The 22,797-nt window shown below is 46.0% G+C and overlaps 1 protein-coding gene across 1 annotated transcript in view; it reads left to right on the forward strand.

Moving 5' to 3' along the window:
• EXOC4 (exocyst complex component 4) overlaps window positions 1-22,797 on the forward strand; it is a 430,815-nt gene that overhangs the window by 99,578 nt on the left and 308,440 nt on the right. The window contains exons 8-9 of the mRNA XM_054189731.1: window positions 16,475-16,620; window positions 22,014-22,102. Coding sequence (XP_054045706.1) covers window positions 16,475-16,620; window positions 22,014-22,102 — 235 coding nt within the window. The remainder of the gene's footprint in view (window positions 1-16,474; window positions 16,621-22,013; window positions 22,103-22,797) is intronic.

The raw sequence follows: 22,797 nt of genomic DNA on the forward strand, positions 1-22,797 counted from the left end.
TAAATGTACCATGGCATAGCTGGACACATAGACTTATCTACGATGGCATCACTGAGCCAGGTTTGCAATTCCGACGTGTGCCATGAAGGATGGGCTTTGGAGTTTACAACATAATAGATACTAAAATGGATTCCCAGCAGCTCGAAGTGGTGGGTAGTCCCTTCATCAGCCGAGTTGAATTTGACAGTCCTCTCTCTTTTTTTCGTGGTGTTACAGGGGTGCAAGAAGGTTGTTTGAATTATTACAGTAGCGTGAAGTGATGGCCGGTGCCTGTGCAGCGTGCTGAGTAAATAAATCCACTTTTAATCTCTCAAATTTAGGAGCAGGAGGGAATTGGTGCAGGGGGGTTGGCTGAATCTGAAAAGGATGGAATTTGCCTTGGGAGCGGCAGCTTTTCTTTTGAGAAAGCCAGCGCTGAAGTGGTAGCAGAGTTGGCGGAGCGCCGCAATGGATGTTGCAGCCATCTGCTTTCTCCTGGCTCCACCCTGTGGCATTACCCTGCCAGTTGCGCGCAGGCTGCGAGGGCTTCTGCGTGAACCCAGCGTTTGATGGAGGTACGGGATTTCGTTTTGGCTTTTTTAAGGGTTAAGGTGTTGTACAAACACGCTCTGCCTTTTTGCCCCTGTCCCAGACAGTGCAGCTCTTGTTTGGACTTATCTATCCCGGTCCCTGTCTTTGATGCTCTTCAATCCCATGCACCAGGAAAAGGGATATTCAGAGAGATTGGATCCAGAGCTGGAACCTGAACTCAAATATCAAACCCTCTGGACCGGATTGCTTGCTGACCTGATATATTGTTCTGGTTTTCTTTCATTTTTCGAAACAAACAAAAGAAATCTCCCCCTCTATTGTGCAATTGCAGTGCAACCGAGGAATATTGGCATTAAAAATTGACTATATGGCAGTAGCTTCAGAATGTTCATGTGAGCTGGAATTTCAGGAGAAAAGACCAGGCTCTGGGATTCCTGCTGGGGAAAAAAATGGATGAATTCACATCCTGCATATCGAAGAATGAGAGAGAGGTGTTTTGCAATAAGGTAGCAAAAGACTGGACAGAGATGTCACGGTGCTGGTCAGGAGGGGCAGCATACTGCTTTCTGAGCAGCAGTACGGCTGTATTGTTTGCTTTAGATCCTATAAAAATACAAGGTGTTGGTGTTTTGTTTTTTTTTTTCCTCTCAGGCTTTTAGCTTTAAAATGGATTCCTGTTGCTATTGCATTTACACTTCTTTTTGGCAATCTAAAGAAATGTTTTTACCGAAGGAAACAATGACATGCATGATTGGTTTGGATATTGGAAGCCACACAGTGATTCCAGAAGCACTTACGCTTTTCTGAGTAAACAAAAGCAATGCTCGCAGGTCTGGCTGGAGAAATTTTATCTAAAATAATTTGAACGCTTGCCAAATCAACTGTGTTTTGACAGGGCGTGGCGTATTCTCCATGCTGGAAAGTACTTTGGAGATCATAGAATCATAGACTGTGTTGGGTTGGAAGGGACCTCTAAAGGCCATCTAGTCCAACCCCCCTGCAGCGAGCAGGGACATCTTCAACTAGATCGGGTTGCTCAGAGCCTCATCCAGCCTGGCCTTGAATGTCTCCAGGGATGGGGCCTCCCCCACCTCTCTGGGCAACCTGGGCCAGTGTCTCACCACCCTCATTGGAAAGAACTTCTTCCTAATGTCTGATCTAACCCTGCCCTGCTCTAGTTTAAAGCCATTGCCCCTCGTCCTATCACTACATGCCCTTGCAAACAGCCCCTCCCCAGCTTTCCTGGAGCCCCTTCAGGTACTGGAAGGGCCGCTCTAAGGTCTCCCCGGAGCCTTCTCTTCTCCAGACTGAACACCTCCAACTCTCTCAGCCTGTCCTCACAGCAGAGGGGCTCCAGCTCTCAGATCATCTTCATGGCTCTCCACTGGACCCATTCCCACTGGTCCATGTCCTTTTTGTGCTGAGGGCTCCAGAGCTGGACACAGTACTCCAGGTGGGGTCTCAGGAGAGCAGAGTAGAGGGGGAAGATCCTCTCTCTGGATCTGCTGGCCACAGTTCTTTTGTTGCAGCCCAGGATGTGATTGTCCTTCTGGGCTGCAAGCGCGCATTGTTGGCTCATGTCCAGCTTTTCATCCATGAGTACCCCCAAGTCCTTTTCTGCAGGGCTGCTTTCTATCATGTCATCTCCCAGCCTCTATTGATAGTGAGGATTGTCCCGACCCAAGTGTAGGACCTTGCATTTGGCCTTGTTGAACTTCATAAGGTTTGCTCGGGCCCAGCTCTCCAGCTCATCTGTGATGAATCTGGGAGGTTCAGCACTTTCCAAGCGGAGGCCTCAGGTGGGATTGCGAGAAACCGTCCTGATGCGTGACTGGCGCAGGGTCCTTGGAAGAGCCAAACGATGCTGTCTGTCAGGGTTGTGGAAAAAGCAGAGCTCAACGGGCATTGCAGGTTGTGTGCTCGCAGCCCCCGTGCCTGTCCCAGCAAGGACCTTTGGTGCTTCGTCCGGTCCCCCTTGCTGGTCTAACGGGGGGTCACGTAAGTGGGTGTCTGGGAAGAAATCAGACATCGAGGTTTCTTGTTGCTTAGTATGGTTTGGTGTCATACTGGTCACTGCACCTACTGGAGTGAAGTTTGATGCTTGGTTAAAAACTGCTTGTGTTGAGCCAGCAGCCTTTTGGGCTGGCTTTAGGAAGGCTCTGTCTTTTCCTTCTCTGTTCCAGGTTTCATTCTGGTAATCAATTTGCTTTTTTACTTGCCATTGCTACGGGAGGAAGGACAGTATCTACCTGGGAATTGAAAGCCCCTCGCTTCTCCCTGCCCATTCCTCATCCCTATGTAGGAATTTCATTGTTCCTACTGTATCCCTTTAAAGCACAGAGTAAGAGATGTCTTCAAGGTCACATTCCTCCTTGAAACTAATGATGATGTTTTTCCTAATCCCATTACAAGGTCCCCAGTATCATTAGATGCAAGCGTTACTGTTTAGCTTCATTTGATAAGCTGATGAAAGGGGGAGGAAAAGGCTCCCTGATGCAGAAAGGCATTCGCGTATCTACTGTAATGGAACGTGTTCAGGAACGTTATAATCTGCTTAACGTTGGCATTTTGGTGGCCCGGTGCTGTACCTTTTGTAGAGCAGCATAAAAGGCAGAAAGGATAGTCATCCTGACGGGTATTTTAAAAGGCTGGAACGGCATATGTGCGAGAGCTTTGAACAACTTGCAATTTTTATTGTTTTTCCCCCCAAGCCTGAAAATGGGAGTCTTGTCTATGCTGTGAGCTCCCCCCTCTGGCATCAGGATATTTGTAATAATGTCAAAGACCCGGAAGCGTTACAGAAATATGTATTTCTGGAATAAGTTCAGGGGCAATTTTTTTCACTAAAGCGTGATATTAAGCCTCCAAAACCGGACTGCTGACGGCACTGAACTGCTACGTGCTTCCATCCGTTTGGGAACAGGAGGAATATAAAGCCATACTTATTGTAAGTTTGACAAAGACGGTCTCTAGTTCTGATGTCATTTCAAAGATGTCAGTGGCTTTATAAGCTGGGCTCGAAATGGTGGCTGCTGGGTTGATGTCAAAGGGGAACGTGCCCTTTTATCAACGTCTTGGAGTCACCAGGCTTGTTCCTACAGAAACCTACATTGGCTGCCCTAGTATTTAGCTGTGCTTTTGTATAAACCCTTCACGCAACTAATTCTATGGGCCGTTTCTCCCTCTTAGGTGCGTTGCCTGTGGGCCACAGTTGCAGATTCAGCTGTGGTTGGATCTTCAAGGATTTGGTCGATTAGAAAATGACAACGTGCGTTTTAAAGTCAGGGAAACCTTTTTTTTTTTTGAGTCTGGTGGCTGTTTGGTACTATCTACTTATAAAGGTGGTCTGAAAGGTGCGAGATCTAAAAGTCTTCAAGGTAATTTTGACAGATGGAAGAGATTACATATGAATTTACTAAAAGTGGGCTTTTTAAAATGCGACATCATAGCTGTTCCTGCGAGATAGGTTTAAAAGCCTTTTATGTATAATGAAGCAATGATGCTGGGTTTAACTATAGCAGACTTTCTTTTTTTTAATCCACTTCTACTCCTTCGCGTGCCGGACACTGGTTGGTGAATCACTTCCGCGGGTAATGCCTCCTATTTCAGCAGCATATTACGAAGAAGTAGGTGGAAGTTTCCTTGCTCGTCCTCCTTTTTTCAAGTCACTGTAATGAAGTTTTTAATTGATCTGGAAGAAGGTGAAGCAACTGGTGGCTCTACAGTTCTGTTCCTCGCTTTTAATTAACTTTCATCGTTCCTTGCACCGTTTCTTTCCCACTATTTGATATTGCTTAGAGGCAGAGGCTCTCTCTGCAGCTTCCGCTGCTAAGTTTCGTTCATGCTTTCGGTCGTAAGTGTAATATTCGCCTCCCCTAAACACATTTCTTCCTTGGCTGATTTTTCTCTCCTGTGCAGCACTGCTGCAGTGGGCCGGCAGATGCTGTATAGCTTACTGGTAAAATGTATTCTCCTAGGATTGTAGTTTGTCACTAAAAAAAGGATTCAGACTTAAAATCCAGTTTTAAATATTAATTCTGCAATTTTGTGCCTAGTTATACAAATATTCAGGTCCTTGCAGTTTTTATGAATTAACATGCATGACAGTATATGAACATACATGCCAATTTGTTTGCTATGTAGTCAAATTATCATGTAAGTGAAAAAATCTTAGCATCTTAGAGTAGTTTGGCTTGGAAGGGACCTGTAAAGGCCATCTGGTCCAACCCCCTGTAATGAGCAGGGACATCTTCAACTAGATCAGGTTGCTCAGAGCCTCATCCAGCCTGGCCTTGAATGTCTCCAGGGATGGGGCCTCCCCCACCTCTCTGGGCAACCTGGGCCAGTGTCTCACCATCCTCACAGGAAAGAATTTCTTCCTAATGTCTCATCTAAATCTCCCCTCTTTCAGTGTAAAACCCTTCTCCCTCATCCTATGGCTCCCCTCCCTGATCCAGAGTCCCTCCCCAGCTTTCTTGGAGCCCCTTTAGGGACTGGAAGGGGCTGGAAGGTCTCCCCGGCACCTTCTCTTCTCCAGGCTGAACCCCCCCAGCTCTCTCAGCCTGTCCCCACAGCAGAGGGGCTCCAGCCCTCCCAGCATCTCCGGGGCCTCCTCTGGCCCCGCTCCAACAGCTCCGTGTCTCTCCTGTGCTGAGGCCCCAGCGCTGGAGGCAGCACTGCAGGGGGGTCTCCCCGAGCGGAGCAGAGGGGCAGAATCCCCCCCTCGCCCTGCTGCCCACGCTGCTGGGGATGCAGCCCAGGCTGCGGGGGGTTTCTGGGCTGCCAGTGCACGTTGCCGGCTCTTGTTGAGCTTTTCACCCACCAACACCCCCAAGTCCTTCTCCTCAGGGCTGCTCTCCAGCCATTCTCTGCCCAGCCTGGATTTGTCCTTGGCATTGCCCCGACCCAGGGGCAGGACCCTGCACTTGGCCTTGGGGGTCATGAGGTTTGCACAGACCCACCTCTCCAGCGTGTCCAGCTCCCTCTGGATGGCATCCCTTCCAGCGTGTCGACCGCTCCACACAGCTGGCTGTTGTGAGACAGATGGGTCAGTCTCTCTGGCAGCTGATCCCATTGTCTGTATCTCCAAGGCAAATGTCTCTGGTTCTGGAGTCCCTTATTCAGTCTCTGAGATAATCCCTGGTGCCATTGCAGTTCACTGAGTTTGGGATTTGAACCCTGAGTTGTGTGAAATAATTCTTACTTTGTAATGTCTTGGCATAAAGTATCCTGCCGTGGATCCCACCTAGGTCTGTTTGCGGTTGCTGCACAGCCCTGTATGCGAGTGCGGCAAAATTCCTGTATCCCTGCAAATGAATTGAAATCAGAGACTGGAATTCTAGTTAATTGGAATAAATCGCCAGTCAGGTTTGAAATGGAGCTCGGACTTCTGTCTGACGTATTCCGGTTTTGTATTTGTTGTAATGAGTCCGTAGGTTACGAATGTGCGGGTTAGACTAATTACCAGCAGCAGCATGAGAGAGGGAGCACGGGGCTGGGACTGCTGGGTCCGTGTGAATGTCCTGGGTGGCTCCGGGTTCAAGCTCAGGAGCAGAAGGCAGCGTGGCTGGATGCTCTCAGTAATATTGGGCACCAAAACACAGAGCGGAGCTCAGAGAGCACCATACAGATGTATTGAATTTACTCCCGATGCAGAAGTTTTTATACTTTTGACTGGTGATAATTGATGGGCCGTACCCTCCAGGGAAACAAATCTCTGCAAGTCAGATTTATGAGGACCCTTATGTTTATCTGGCAGCATGACGCTTGTTACAGGGATAAACTGAGCGAACAGGAGAAAAGCTGACATGTTGAAGAATGTTGTATGCTGTTTCTCAACTGGACTCCTGCTGTTTCGGAGCCATAAAACTTTCCTTCTTGTTCTTTGGGATAAGTGGCTTGAAGAACTGGAGTTTGCTGGGGAGCTGAGGACTGGGAGACGTACAGGTGTTTCCTCAGGAAAGAATCCCAAGGCGTTTTTGTTCTCCTGTGCTGTAGGGATATTGCATGTTTTTTGTCAAGTGCCTGATTAAGTTTGACATTTGAAAATAGAACTTCACGCAGAAATAAGTACTGTACTTCTGAGTATTTAATTAAGATGTTTAGTTCCTGTCAAGGCTGGTAGTTTCTCTTTCCTGTTAAGGGCAATACGTCTTCAACTGCTGAAATTTCAGAAACCTGTACTTAACCTTTAATCGTCATTCCATTTACATAGAAATCTGATTAACAACTTTTAAAGTTCAGGAGCTGCGAGTAAATGCAATTAAAGCCCTTTTGGAGTCTGTTATTAAGAGCTGGCATTTAATGCAGACTGAGGGCACATTACTGTTACCATCTACGCTGTAGCAAGATGTCTTAAGTAATTAGTTGAAGGCATGGAATACATGAAGTGTGCTGTATTATCCGTGAGTTAACATGGTTGGTATTTAAACAGCATGCTGCCTTTTCCTCCCTTTGCTGCCGCCGTGTTGTATGTGCCAGTTTGAGTAGCACAGTCTCGGATCGGTTGGGTTGAGCGTCGCATGGATTCTCCCGTGCGTTAGAATCGCACGTTTCTTCCCCGAGCCAGAGGATGCTCTGAAAGGTGGGTGTATTAACAGACGCTAAACGCGACCCAATATATCCTCTTTTCTTTGTGATTTACAAAACCTTGCACTTTGCTTCAGGTATAAACATAAGTTTCGAACTCCATCCTCCCCACCTCCAAAATGAACGGAACCGGTGAAGCTTTGCTAAATTATAATTGCAGAGCAGAAATCTGCACTCAGTTACCCGTTCGACTCTGACGCTCCTCCTTGACCTTTTTATGTGCTACGCGAACAAAAGAAAGTCCAGTCAAACTGAAAGACGGCGTGTTTTAATCTTGCGGGGAAAATTCTTCGTTTTGTGCTGTCTAGGAAGCAGGTGGTAATTACGCCTTTCTGATGAAGTTTGTCGCTTTTTTGGTCCGTTTTACTGTTGGCTCGTTATCCGTCCTCTGGATTGTACTGGACCATAGGAATTTTACAAGTTCTCGTCAATCATATCAAAAGAACCGTGTGCTAAAGATGCGTGTAGGTGTGCACATGAGTACAATGTAAAAATACCCACATGTACGTATACCCACATGTATTTATACACATATACACGCGCGTCTGTTTTTATACCGTTATCAAACAGCCCTAGCAATTAGAGGTTCCAGCCCAGAGGCCAATTGGCTTTGCTTGTCAAAAATTGCAAAAAGATTTCTTTTTTTTTTTTTTTTTTCCCCAAAGCATTGTACAATATCAACCCAGCCCCTCCAAGGTGTGTAAATGCGTAGGTCTCGCTGATTCCAGTTGTCACCATGCAGACAACGTGCTGCTTTACTATGGAAACATGCATCATGACATGGATTTTCTTTGGAGGAGATGAATAATCCCGACTGATCCTCCATGCCAGAGGAGGGGTCAGCTTCATTCTGGTTTTCTTTTTTGTGTTTTGTTTTGGTGGTAAGGGCCTGATACTAAAATGAGAGAGTGGCCTCGTTACTTGGATCATTCCTGCTGGCATAATCAGTATTTGCAGAACAGCTGACGTGCCTGGAAAAAATTAAATGCTGTCCACTTGTTTTATGACCCAGTTATTCCAGTTGACTCTTGATAGCTTAAACAAATTTGTCATCATAATTTGTTCCTCTTTTATTAAAATAAATAAAAAAAACCAGGAGAACTGCTGGGAAAGCTGGAAGAAAAGACAGCCCAGCTCTTGTTCTCCTTTATGAAGGCCAGATGACTAAATTTTGGGGAAAATGTCTTAAAACTTTGTGTCGCTGAAGTGGAGATGACCTTCGTCATGTACCTTTGTATGAACTGGTCCCAGATTGTTGGTTATGTGGATGTTAAAGCCGCTAAAGTTAGAAAGCAATTGCAAAGTTCCCCTTGAGGACTTGAAGGAGAGGCAGCCCTCTTTCAGCAGCACGTCCCTGCTCATGTTGTGCAGAAGATAAGGTTACCTGCTCTAGTCTCTCAGCAGCTTTTTCTATTAGCTGCTTATTTTCTGAACCACAGCTGTAGATGAAACTTCTAATATTGGTGCAGCACAGGGCAGTGGCGTAAAGTTAGTGACGGTACTGTGAGTCCTGTGTCGAGTTCTGGGCTCCCCAGTTCAAGAAGGACAGGGAACTGCTGGAGAGAGTCCAGTGGAGGGCTGTGAAGAAGATGAGGGGACTGGAGCATCTCTGTGCCGAGGAAAGGCTGAGAGCCCTGGGGCTGTTCAGCCTGGAGAAGAGCAGACTGAGAGGGGATCTCATCAATGCTCATCAATAGCTAAAGGGTGGGTGTCCAGAGGATGGGGCCAGACTCTTCTCCATGGTGCCCAGCGACAGGACAAGGGGCAATGGGCACAAACTGGAACACGGGAAATTCCATCTGAACGTGAGGGAAAACTTTCCTGTGAGGGTGGCAGAGCCCTGGCACAGGCTGCCCAGAGAGGTGGTGGAGTCTCCATCTCTGGAGACATTCCAAACCCACCTGGATGCGTTCCTGTGCCACCTGTTCTGGGTGACCCTGCCCTGGCAGGGGGTTGGATGAGATGATCTCCAGAGGTCCCTGCCAACCCCCACCATTCTGTGATTCTGTAAGAGACCTGTGTTCATCAGCGGTAAGGTACAATCTCTTACGCTCTCAGCAGCTGAGAAAGTCCGTGGATACAAACTTCGCCCTGTACAAGTCAGCGATGTTTGTCTCGGCGCTTGGAGCAGGCCCAGGGTTTCGCTTCAAATCTGTTCAATCGGGTAATGATATGTCAGAGGGGTGTTGATACATCAGGGGGTTAATTAGTGAACACTTGTAGAAAACACTGCTGTTTAAATCGTTACGCCGGGCGTTTGTTACTGAAGCAAAGTCCCTTTCTTGATAGATGTTTAAGCTGTTGTGGCAGCATGTGTAAAGAGTGGGACAACGAAATGAGTGCCGGCCAGCGCTGGCTCGTTGGAGGAACCTCCAGCCTGATGTTGACAGCTGTGACAGTGCGTGGCGGCTTCTTTTGCTGTGCTGGCAACTCTGAAACCCATTATTTTCATATATATATATGTGTCTCGAGTGACTTCAGCTCATCCGTACACTGAGTTGGAGCCTGTGGAGCTGAGGTTATAAAGTCCGTGCACGTGTTCTCAAAAGCTTGTGAAATGGAAAGGTTCTGGTTTTTAAACTCTCCAAAGCGAGCCGAGCAGGTGCACGATTCGTTGCCAATTAAAACAGCTCTTAAGAAGTTGTGTTTTTTAAAGTAGTTATGAGGTTCGTTCCCTCCCTTCCTCCCTGGAGGTAGATGCACATTCACAGGTCTGCAGTAATAGTTGCGCTAATTGACAATTAGCATTGATAACGAATGTAGTAGCACTGGCAGTGATAGTACTATCTAAACAGTTCTGGGGTTATTTTTTACTTTTTCCCAAAAATGAAAAACAAAAGGAATTCTTGCTTCCGGTACAATAATGGAATTGGGCGATGCCTTGAGAGAATTAATTCTGGAAGGGTTTTTCTTGTTGTGTTTCAGTTAAATTAATTTCATGGGTAACAAGAGGATTAGATAAAGCAGGTTGGGCAGCATTAAACAGTATTCGTGACACCTAAAAATTGTTTTTGTTCTTTCAGACTTACCTTCTTGCTTTGTCCTTTGCCGCGTTTGCCATGTGTGTACTCGTCCCATTCTCGATGTGGTACAGCTTAGGCAGAAAGCTCAGTGCCCTCAGAATTCAATTAACTGTTGGTTGTTTTTTTTTTTTTTGGTTAAATTCCACAATTACTGCAGTATTTTAATTATTAAGACTTTTGATACAGCAAATTACTGGGTAATTAGCTATAGATTACTGTCTCGCATAGAGTGCTGCTGCTTTTCTTGCCTTGTTCTGGCACTTTGCTGGTGGTTCCCTCCTGTCTCCAGAGCTTTGAGAATGACGCCTCATTTCACGTGTTTACAAAGAAGTAAGTGCATGTCACTGTAGTGCATCCCACTTGAACTCCCAGCTTTTTATTCAGGATTCTGTCCTCTCCTATGAGGACAGGCTGAGAGAGCTGGGGGGGTTCAGCCTGGAGAAGAGAAGGCTCCAGGGAGACCTTCCAGCCCCTTCCAGTCCCTAAAGGGGCTCCAGGAAAGCTGGGGAGGGACTCTGGATCAGGGAGGGGAGCCATGGGATGAGGAGGAAGGGTTTTAAATGGAAAGAAGGGAGATTTAGATTGGATATTAGGAAGAAATTGTTTGCTGTGAGGGTGGTGAGCCCCTGGCCCAGGTTGCCCAGAGAAGCTGTGGCTGCCCCATCCCTGGAGGGGTTCAAGGCCAGGTTGGACAGGGCTTGGAGCAACCTGGGCTGGTGGGAGGTGTCCCTGCCCAGGGCAGGGGGGTGGGACTGGATTATCTTTAAGCTCCCTTCCAACCCAAACCATTCTGTGATTGATTTGCAGTTGCTTTCATTGCACCTGGAATCGCCTATGACTGGATACCATCAGCTGTCAGGAGCGTTGTGCCTTTCCTCAATTCATGCGCCGTGGTTTGCTGTCACCGGCATCTCCGTGCGTCCCCACTGAACCAGGGGATGTGGGATCATTTGAATCTGCTGTTCTGTTTTTAACCAGTGTTCCTCATTGAAATCCCATTGGGAAATCTCTCTTCTGCTTCGTAATCTCGGCTTCTGATTCCTCCTGCTTGGTCTAACTAAAATGGAACTCCGGAGCCTTCTCAGAGACTAGTACAGCTCAGGGGGTCCACAGTGCGTCAGGACATGTCTGCGGCTACCCCGTGTGTCAGAGCCATAAGCTGAAAATAAATCTTATTTTCAGTTGTCAGTAGTGTGTTGCAAAATACTAGAGACATTCTCAGATGCTGCGAGTGTTACTTCTGGGTTCGTTGGTTTTTTTTTTTTTTTGATTCTCGCAGTTTTCTCAAAGTACAAGCGAGGTGGCCTGTGTTTGTACTTTCATGCCCAGTGGTTGCCAAAGACAGGTCTGGGCGAGAAGGTTCCACTCGCACAAACCCGTTTGCCAGCCACAAATGTTACAGATAGCTGTTTTTATTTCCTGTATCGACACAAATTGGTAACTAAAGGTGCTGGGTAGCAATAGTGCTTTGAAAGCGAATGGTTCCTTCGTGCAAGCGCTGGCACCGAACGGTGCGACAGCTTTATTAAGATCCCCAACGATAAGGAGCGGTTGTGATCTTCCGCCTGACCTCCGCGGAAAACAAGCCACGGTACTTTCTTGAATTAATTCCCGTTTGAAAGAAGGCACGTGCTTTAGAAAGACATCCAGTCTTGACTTGGGGGGGGGGGAAATAAATCAGTGAGAGACAATAGAGTGTAACCTTTGATGTAAGTGGTTAATTATGCTCTGGAAATGTATGCCTAACCATTCCTCAAAGCCTGTCCAGCTTCAACTTTCCAGCCTTTGGATTTTTTAAAAAAAATTCATTAACGAAGATTTTTTTTTTTAATCCGTTCCGTGCCCTCTGTTGCATGCTTGCAGAATGATCCAGTAACCTCTTAGCCTTCTCGTCGCTGAGCTAACAAGAGGGAGCTGGTGGCGTCTCGATGTGTTGCTGTAAGGGAAATGCCTTCCAGCCTTTTAATAACTTCCAGGCTTGTTTTGTGCACCCTCCCACCCGCTTTTTTCCCTGGTGCCTCTTTGTTTATGAGTGCCAGGGTTTCATTCGGCATTCCAGATGTGAGCCCAATGCACAGCAATGCTGTAAACTTCCGCTTCTGACAAAGCGCTCTGCTTTATATCGCCGGTTCCAATTAGCTAATTAATACCCATCATCACTGTGGGACTGTCACTGCTGTTGAGTATCTTCAGTGTTCCCAAATTTGCCAGTCACAGCTTTAAGCACTAATCCTGTAGATCACGACTTTCGCCTTTTTGTTCCTCTAGATGTAGAGATTTATCTCTGCTGACATTGAAATTCTTACAGCAGATTGATTATGAAAAATAATAATAATAAAAAAGAAAATTATGTTAATGCTGTTTATTATTTACTATTTCCCCCCCAAAAAAGTTATAATTTACAAACCTTCTGTAGTCATTATATCCATAGGAATTTGAGATGGGAAAAGTTCTGGTCCCTTCAGTCCAGAAAGGGGTTGCTGCAGCCACTCGTGTATGGGTTTTTATGGTCTGATTAAGCGCCTTCTAATTACTATTGTTTTGAAAATGAAGATGGACCGAACCTAGGCTGAAAAATTAGAAGATTCCTATGTAAGAAAAGAGAAGGGTTCTGGAATGGTCTTGTATTTTCAGTTGGAATACAGAGGACAAAAGGAAATTACGATTTCTGGGACCTTGTAAAATCCAGTATCGGCGGTTTCCTCATTTCCAGTTAGATGTTAAGGATCTCGTCATGTGCCCGCCCGTTTTTCTTTTCGTAGATGCTCTGTTGACTTTTAGTGTTTTGGCTTTGTCAGATCCCTGGTGGAAATACAACTTTATCTCTCTCTGTTTATTTAAAGCTAAATTTGTCATCATCATAAGAATACTGGTTAGCCAAGGTCTGTGTTCTGTAAATCCGTGTTGCTGGACATGAATTCTATTATTCTGCCTTAATTCTTGTTTAATAGAGTCTTCTATCATCTGTTCTTTGATTTTTGTCCCTGATCAATATGGGGTGGAGAGGCCAGTAATTACCTGGTGATCCCATTTACCCTTGTGAAATTCATGGTATGCTTTTAGTTTTCTTTTGATTTTCTGGACACCCCCCCACCCCCCCAAATCTATGAAGGCATAATGAAAATCAGCGTTGACGGTGCAGAGTTTGAAACTGTCGTGATTTTCTGATGGAGCAAAGTGTTTACACTGCAGCATCCATCTTCATTCCGGATATATGAGGACGCGAAATACCTTTTACAGCTTTTAACTGGTGGAATAGAGCTCAGGCCTCCTATCTAAAACCTCACAAGAGGCACAAATAATGATTGAATTTAGCTGTCGCCCTGTGGCCAGGCGTTTTTTTTTTATTGCTCATGCTTTGTTCATAGGTCAATCTTGAGTTTGATAAGACATAACGACTTACAGAACTTCACGTGGGGCTCAGCTAGAGAATAAAAACGTGGATCTGGAGAGTCACAGCAAGTGGAAACAGCGGTCAGACGCAAGGAAATTTGTTCTTACCCCATTGAATGAGAAAGGCAGCGTAGTGCGAGCTGTTATCGATCAGATCAATGTGAGAGACAGGCTTCACGTCCTGATACGACTTTTTGAAATTTGAGAATTTAATTAAGCCTCCAAATCCATAAATAGCGCTTTTTTTTTAATATAACATTTCATATTAATTTTAATTTCCAAAGAGCAGTTGGAGAAAGAGTACTTTGTCCTCTTGCTTTACGTACGGCTTTATTTGTTTGACATTGCTGTAAATGTGCTACGTGGGTGGCAGAATTCAACCACCGAGCAGAAAGTCAAAAGTCCTCGTTATAGATGAATGGGGTGTTGCAAACTTTCCAGTCACTCATAAATCTTGCTGTACGTCCATGTGATTAATGTCCAACAAGGGTTTTGATTGATGGCTTAGCAACTGCTAATCAGGCGTTATGGGACCAAATCATGAAATCCCTTCCTTCGTTGGCTACGGCAAGCTGCCGTTCGCTTAGATAGGCAGGAAAATGTCTGGTTTTTCGTTTCTTATAAGTGGAATTTAAAGTTCTAGCTTGCTGTGGCATTTAATAAGTACACGGGCCAGGCCACAGCTTCTAACATTGAAATATGATACTTATTAAAATCCTCTACGAGGATTATGAGAGCAGAACGACTGGATAACTTGAACTGTCTAGACGTAGGGAACAAATTGAGGCCGATGGCGTTGGGTGAAGGCCATGCATCGCCCCACGCAATCAGAAATGAAAACTTCAGGCTATTTTTTGAAGCAAGTAGCTGGCAAGACTTTGACTGGCCCGCATGTTAATCACATTGCTTAAAAATTATAAGGGTTTTAATCTTCGTGCTGCAGTTATGAGCCAAACGTACTGTGCGGCGAAGATCTCTCCTGTCTTGACTTCTCTCCCGCTTGGCCGTTATTGTAACTGCTCGGCCGGGCTTACGCTTAATTACTGCCTTTGGAAGAATTTGTGTAACTGTTGCGTACAGGGCACTGGAGCACAAAGAGCTTTGATCTGTCTCGGGCGATTTCGGCTATGCCTGGATTTTGTGACTTAAAGACGAACTTGGAGAATAGTTAGCAAAACCAGCTATTTTGACTCCTTTTACAGCTTTTTACTTTTTCAGAGCCTTGCGTCCAACCATCCTGCCCTGCCTATCTAGTAATACCATAAATTAACAATTTTCTCTTTTTTTTTTTTTTTTCCCTAGTCTGTGATGTTTTCAGAACTCTAGTTTCTAAACACAAACTCATCTTCTATTTATCAATTTCACTTTTTAACCAACATTATGTTCCTATCTCAGACCTCTCTTGGCTTATTGTAATCTTGGAGCCAAGTACTGTGTTCCACGCTTTACATTTCCTATCCTGGATATAAATTGACACCAGAGTCGCGGAATCCATTATAAATCGGTTTCATTCATAATGGAAGAACAAATTGCTAAGTGTTTGTTGTTTTGGGTTTTTTTAAACTTGATTAAGTTTGAGGGTTTAATTGCATTTTTGTGGCGATTTTCGGGTTGTTAAGTAGAGAAGATGAAATGCAAATAAGCGAATACGAATGGATTTGGTAAATTAGTGTTAAAAATTAGCGCAGTGATTATTTTTACTCCGAACGGTACGCCTGCGTTTTAAGGGCTTGTACTCAGGTAAAGTTTTAATTGAGATGTTTTAGGAGTTGAAGTTTCTTTGTGTTTGTATTATTTTTTTACCAAGCTATTCTGAATTGTGTCTAATTAGGGGCATGATACCATTTGCCTAGATATTTATTCCTATGTAATTTGTTTAAACTTAGACAGCACGGCACTGATGTATTCCTTTCATTACAGACAAGTCTCTTTGATGGGCTTTGACTAGCTAATTATTAAAATGGAACACATTACTAATAGCCTCCGAGTAGGTAGAGTTTTCTGAAAATAAATAGAGACTTTCTGAACGCACTGACAAAAGTTAATTTTCAAGGGGTTTCTTTCCATCCTCAGACACGAGGAAATTTAAAGCGAATGATGTGGAATCTGTTTCTGCTTGTGCAACGCGGAGTTGCTCAAATATCAAATACCGAGCATCAAATATCAGGCCACCACGCAGGGCTGCGAGGGTTTCGCAAAGGGGACCCTGGTCTTAAAAAGGGACGCCCCCCCCCCCCCCCCAACCCCTTACTGGGGGGGGATATACTGGGCTAGAGGAAAATCAATCCTAAACTTTGTTAGCAAAACTGAGGGCTGTGGGAATTCGTATTTTCGATGGTAAAAGAGGCGTGTTTGGTTTGGGAGCTATTCAAGGGCAGTTTTTGCAGCGTTCCCGGGGTTTTTTCCAGCAGTGCACGCACCCGAACGCACGCAGCGATGTTTTAGATTTCTACATAGAAATATATAGAAAATATATAGGCCTACATACACATATATAAAATATTGAGTGTTTTACTCAAAGTGTTTTAGTAACTGAAGAGATAAACGTTGCTAACCTTTATGTTTTTAAGGGCTGTGGTACGTAATCAGTCTGTGAAGGCCAGCCAACAACCCGCCCACCATCTCCCTGCTGCTGCTAGAATCAGTTTTGGGGGGAGTGGGGACTTCTGGCAAGATACCTTTGGTACCGACAGGGTTTTGTAGCAGATTGAGTTGGTCAAGTAAAGTAAAATAAGCTTTTTACCAAATTAGCGATGGTGGCATATAAGTCACTAGGATCACATTTCTGAAAATAAAGCTAGGTTTCTGTTAATTAGAATTTTTGAGATTTTTTTAGTACTTTTCCAGTCTTGTAGAGCACCTAAAGATCCTAGATGTTCAAGTTACATTGTAAGGCTGCTTTATTGTGAATGCTGAGTTCCCCTTCCTTGTGTGCACAGATGCTGCTGACGGAGTATCTGGATATGAAGAACACCCGCACTGCCTCCGAGCCGTCCGCCCAGCTGAGCTACGCCAGCTCCGGGAGAGAATTTGCAGCATTCTTCGCAAAGAAGAAACCACAAAGACCTAAAAACCCTTTGTTCAAGTAAGTGCTGGGACGCTGTTAAAGCTGTGCCGAAGCTGTCTTTGGCGCTTCGAGTATTGCACGACGCTGGCCGCTAATCGCGGTTGCTCAGTGTGAGAGGAGTTTAAGTCATGAGGTGGAGATTTAATGCCCAAAGCCGAAGCCTTGGTGAGATCTCTGTTATGGATTCATCGCTGGGTTTTAAAGTGTAGCGCTTTCCAGGGCTCGTCTCGGGACTGGGATCCCATTACACAAGCTGCTGCGAAGCTTGCCGTGATACATTACGCCTATCTTTGTCCGCGGAAAATTCAGAACGTGTTAAAGGGAGCGATAAAGGGGACTGGACAAAGAGAATTAAGATAACTATATAATTACTAGATAGACTAAGCGGTTAATCCTATCACTAACTCCTTTAATTCGGAGTTCAGAGTGGAAAGAATTAAGTGGTTGGGAGGAGAGTGTAAGAGAGAGGCTGAGAGACTTGGCAGCCAAGGGAGGGATTTGGGGAAACAAATTTGATGTACTCTCGTAAGTAAGAAACGAGGAGGAGTTATTGGTGAGTAGCACTTCTAGGAGAGAAGAGGTGCTCTTATTATTACACCTAGATTCGGGGGAGCTGTGCTGAATTTTTATCTCTTCCCATGCCTACATGTGCTGGTCATTCTTTTTGGCCTCCTGAGAATTTTGTGGGGTACCAAAAAGTGCTGGTTTGGCAGCAGATGCTCCAGGTTGAAAGATCACAGCTTCCTCAGCTCTGCCAGCGGGAACTGACTCAGTACCGACAAAATAATCTTTTAAATGATTTTCTTTTTTTTTTTTTTTTTCTTTACAATGAGATTGTTTGAAAACAGTTGGTGAGGGAACGAGCAAGTTTCGTGGTAGATGCGAGGGAATGGCAGAACGGAGCAGTGGTGGGGAGTGCCAGCAGCTCGAGGCGTTGACCTTTTAACCGTGCTCAGCTGCAGCAGGAGCAGGGTATCTGGTGGGTCCTCGGCACCCCTCTGGACTAGAAGCTGCTGCAGGGCTTGGACTGTCTTTCTCTATCCTTCTGAGCGGTTCTGAGCCTTGTGAGGCCTTGCTCTCCGGAGTCGAGAGAGTCCAAGGTTTAAAAAAAAAAAAAAAAAAATAACGTAGTGGAATATTTGCTGGTGGGGGAGCGATTGAAAGTGAGCTGGTGTTTTCACCCCTCGTTTGCTGGAGGTGGGGAGTCATGAAGTCTGGGGGTGTTTTGGTTTTTTTTTTTTTTTTTTTTTAACAAAGAAGCAGTCATTTGTGATTGGGGGTAGATCGTTACACGGTGGGGAAATAATGCAGGAATCATAGAATCCTAGAATGGTTTAGGTTGGAAGGAACATTAAAGATCATCTCGTTCCACCCCCTGCCCTGGGCAGGGACACCTCCCACCAGCCCAGGTTGCTCCAAGCCCCGTCCAACCTGGCCTTGAACCCCTCCAGGGATGGGGCAGCCACAGCTTCTCTGGGCAACCTGGGCCAGGGGCTCACCACCCTCACAGCAAACAATTTCTTCCTCGGATCTCATCTAAATCTCCTCTTGTTACCTCTTGTCCTATCACACCAGGCCCTACTAAAAAGTTTGTCCCCATCTTTCCTGTAGGCCGCCTTTAAGGGCTGGAAGGCTGCTGTAAGGTCTCCCCCTGGAGCCTTCTCTTCTCCAGGCTGAACCCCCCCAGCTCTCTCAGCCTGTCCCCACAGCAGAGGGGCTCCAGCCCTCCCAGCATCTCCGGGGCCTCCTCTGGCCCCGCTCCAACAGCTCCGTGTCTCTCCTGTGCTGAGGCCCCAGCGCTGGAGGCAGCACTGCAGGGGGGTCTCCCCGAGCGGAGCAGAGGGGCAGAATCCCCCCCTCGCCCTGCTGCCCACGCTGCTGGGGATGCAGCCCAGGCTGCGGGGGGTTTCTGGGCTGCCAGTGCACGTTGCCGGCTCGTGTTGAGCTTCTCACCCACCAACACCCCCGAGTCCTTCTCCGCAGGGCTGCTCTCCAGCCATTCTCCGCCCAGCCTGGATTTGTGCTTGGCATTGCCCCGACCCAGGGGCAGGACCTTGCACTTGACCTTGTTGAACTCCATGAGGCTGGCACAGACCCACCTCTCCAGCGTGTCCAGCTCCCTCTGGATGGCATCCCTTCCTTCCAGCGTGTCGACCACGCCACACAGTGTGTGAACTTCAGTAATGGGAAAGGCTGAGAGTAATCGACTGTTTCAGGCAAACGGGAGAGGTGCTTTATGTTACGCATCCTCTTTACAGATTGTTTGTTGGTTGTTTGTTTTGGGGCTTTTTCGGCTAAAACTTATTTTTTGATTATCCAGAGCTCCCCGTGCTTTCCCCCGTGGGCACGTGTATCTGGTGGCTGTTTTCTCGTAGCACCTAAGGCCCCAGTTGGGAGTCGACGTTTTCTGCGCTGCCATCTCTCCCTCTCCTGGGATGAGCTCCCTGTGCAATCTTCTGTTATTCGAAGGTAAACTGTTGCCTGGAGGATTTCAGAGGTGCCTCCTGCCCCTGTCAACCCATGGTTATTCCCCCTTCCCCCCCCTTTTTTTTTCTTTTAACACTCCCATGGCTGTTTGGGTTGAGAATTACGCTCTTTGAATTTACTCTGACTTGCAGGTGTATGTTGGAGTAAAATAGGGCTGCTCACCTCTTCAGATTGTGTCTGTTCTTGGCTGTAGTTGGACCATTTAGGTTTGAGGAATAAGGATGCTCTGTTTCACCTGCGGCAGTCGAAGGCTGTATTTCAGTTTGTCAGCAGTGAGCGAAGGTGGGTATAATCGTTTAAAGTGAAGGTGCGTAACCTCATAGGAGCAGCATGTCTCTTACCACTCGTGGTCTTGTCACCAAGTCATTGCCGGCACCACCGTGACAGCAGTGCTTATTGGGATCTCTTATTTGGTTATCTGTCTTCTGTCAGCTGTCACTATATCTATGGAAATCTCCGTTGAAATGGAATTTCTCAGTCCACCGAGGGATGTACATGTTTGATGGAGAGTCGTTCTTGTCTCCTCTCCCATCTTGAGTGCTTTACGTGCCAGGCTGCAAGGCCCTTTTTCTTGCCTTTCCGTTAGCTCCGTCCAAATCGGAGGAGCCTTCCACTTGTCATCAGAATATCTCCATTTAATTCCTCGCTTCAGAAGTCCCGTAGGGCAGGGCTCCGCCTCATGATTTAATCACAGATGGATGCAGGTGTTTGTGCCGGGTCCTGTGATAGCTTGCTGTAAGCTAATGTCATAAATACTAATTACTTTTGTTAGTTGTGTGTTCTAACACTAGTGGGAAGAATGAAAACTCCTCAGTTGTGTCCCGCTGTCTGGAAATTTGTAGCTAGGATTTGGAAGAGACTTTGAATCGTTGTTTCCCTGTCTTTAAAATGGGTGTAATTTAAAAATAAAAAATAAGAATAATAAAAAAAGTCATGATGTATTTAGTTGTTTAATCTTGGCTTAACGCTAATGTTGACTTAACGCTTCCCTGGAGGGGTTCAAGGCCAGGTTGGACGGGGCTTGGAGCAACCTGAGCTGGTGGGAGGTGTCCCTGCCCAGGGCAGGGGGTGGCACTGGATGGTCTTTAAGGTCCCTTCCAACCCAAACCATTCTGTGACTAAAAAAAACCCCAAACTTCAGATGAGGGGTACTTTGGGAATTCAGATAGTCCATGCCTTCATAAACCTGGCTTTCTTCTCTTCTAAAAGGTAGCCAAGTGCACGTTCAGGTTGCCATCTCCCTACAGATGAGGTTTGCAAGATGGAAATTGGGCATTGGTGGGAAGGGAGTGAATTGTACAAGCAGATGTTGAACACCCAATCTATTAGTGTCAGGCCTGGCTGTAATTACGTGTAAGTCTATGTAAAACAAAAATATTTTGAAAGCTTTGGTGCGTGGGAGGATCCACATGGGGAAAGGAGTTGCAAGAGCAGAGGAGGTAAGTGTAAATAGGAATGTGGGAGAAGAGCAGATCAAGGAAAGAGCAGAGGAGGAGAAACAGGGGAGAGAAACTGGATGGCTGTGGGAAAGAAGTGAATATGATGAGATCCTGCAGGAAAAGCCACTGCAGGGCTCCGAGGAATAATCGGAGTCGTCGTCTCAGGGAGGAGACTGAGGCTTATTGCTGTAGTCTGCCTTGACCTGAAGCTTCTGGTTTTGATGTTTGGAGAAGACCTCTGGGGCATGGCGATTACGTTATGCTTAGTATCTCGCTAAGGGCAAAAGGGAGCACATCATAAATATGGAGCCAAGAATTTACTGTTTGTTTAATTACAGTCTGAAGTGTTTGTTGTATTTTGATAGATTGTTATTAGTTCAGCTGCAATAATACTAACATTTACAGTCCAAATTAGGGCAGAAAAGCCTCGTTACAGTAATAATATAAACAAGGAAGCTTACAAATGCTTGCCCCTTTTCTCTGGCGTGATGCTCGTTTTTTCCAGTGTCCCTTTGGGCAGTACTAAGGCCGATACAGTTGTCTTTAGCAGAAGGGTTGGGGAAGGGGTGATGAGTGTTACAGCAAATCATTGATGTCTCGAGGTCTTCACCTTGAGGAGTTTGATGTTCTTCCTCTATGTCCTGTGTCCACTATTTGAAGATGCGTTGTCCCCACCCCCTGCTCCCTTCTCCCCGGTCCCCCGCCCCACTGGCAGAGCTGCCCAGTGTGGGCACACAAAGGGCTGGTGTTTGCTGGGCAGTGCCTGCCCGGGGCGGCAGCCCTTGGCCATGTGGGGTGTCCCCAGCGCTGAGCTCAGGCAGGTCGGGCACGAGCCCTTGGCCCCGGGACACTTGTGATCAGAGGGACACCCAGCTCAGGGCACGGCAAGCCTGGAGATGTCCTGAGACCTTGCGGTGCCAGGTTAGTGCCCAGTCTGTGGCCTTTCCCCATCAACGGCAAAACTCACGTTTATGAGGCTACAGTAGTTGGAGGATATTTGTCTCCACCTCTCAGATTGGTCATTGTGGAGTGTTGGAGCCATACGGTAAGTACATAATAATTTATTACTCCCTAGTTTCCAGGAGAATATTAGTTTTTAATTTTTATGTAGACACCAGTTAGCGATTTAGATGGTGTTAGGTGATGGCTTTGGTTTGGATTTTACCAGTTTTGGGGACCATCTCTACTGAAATGCCTGGGTGCTCCCAGCTGACAGAGCGGAGGAGCATCTCTGCACTTTGCGGGCAGGTCTGTGTCACGGGCGGTTGTTGGCAGAGGTGTATCAATCAGAGGCAGCAGAACGTGGTGCATCAGTGATGGAATTTTATTGGAAAAATGTGCTTTTGTCTGCCTTGATGATTTTGCTCTGGCATGCAGGGAAGTCGTTTTTGTTTAGAGCTGACTGGTACTTACAAGAAGGTTTCTTCTCTGGATGGCTAACCGGTTTTTGTGTTTTTTTTTTTTTTGTTTTTGTTTTAATTACAGGTTTGAGTCCTCCTCCCATGCTATTAGCATGAGTGCCTATTTGCGCGAGCAGAGAAGGGAACTGTACAGCAGAAGTGGAGAACTTCAAGGTGGGGAAATAGATAATGTGCCAGTTTGGATAATTCTCTTTTCCAGGAGCTTCAATATCTTGTCCATGCTACGTCGGGGTATTAATACCTCTTTACTTTGCCACACAAGCTGTCTAAATCTCTCCAGTTTTTAAGCTGTTTATTTATTCTTATGTTGTGAAGCAGGAGGTTTTCCCTTTATTCCCTCTGCGTTTTGAGCTAGAGGTCCAGGTCTTAGAAGATACTCATGAAATGGGAACAACCTCACCGGAAGCATTGCTTTTGGATGCTTGGACCTAATGTCTGCTTCCTTATCTGCAGTTTTTCCTTACATCAAATGCTGAATGTGATACTTACCCTGGTTTGCTTTGTATGTGAAGTTGCAAGTTTCTGTTGTATGGACTGAAGTGACCGATTCTTTGTCTTTCGTGCAACACTTGAAGACAAAGAGTCGCAGAGTGTTAGAAAATAGTGAATTTGAAGAGTTGGACAACTCGTGCTGGTTTATATTGCTAGTGGCGAGTGCTGTATATACAGAGAAGTGTTCTCTCCCCTGGGCATGGCATCATTTCATTGTTTTTTTTTCCTGAATTGTCCAGTTCCCAAAAGTGTTTGTTTTGGGAGCGAAATCAAGGGAAGATTTTAAGGTTGTCATGATAATGTATAGCAGGACGAAATTATTTTGTTTTATCTATTCTAGTTTCTTACTGGGTCGT

Source organism: Rissa tridactyla, chromosome 1, assembly GCF_028500815.1.
Source record: "Rissa tridactyla isolate bRisTri1 chromosome 1, bRisTri1.patW.cur.20221130, whole genome shotgun sequence".
In the NCBI taxonomy this organism is placed as follows: Eukaryota; Metazoa; Chordata; class Aves; order Charadriiformes; family Laridae; genus Rissa; species Rissa tridactyla.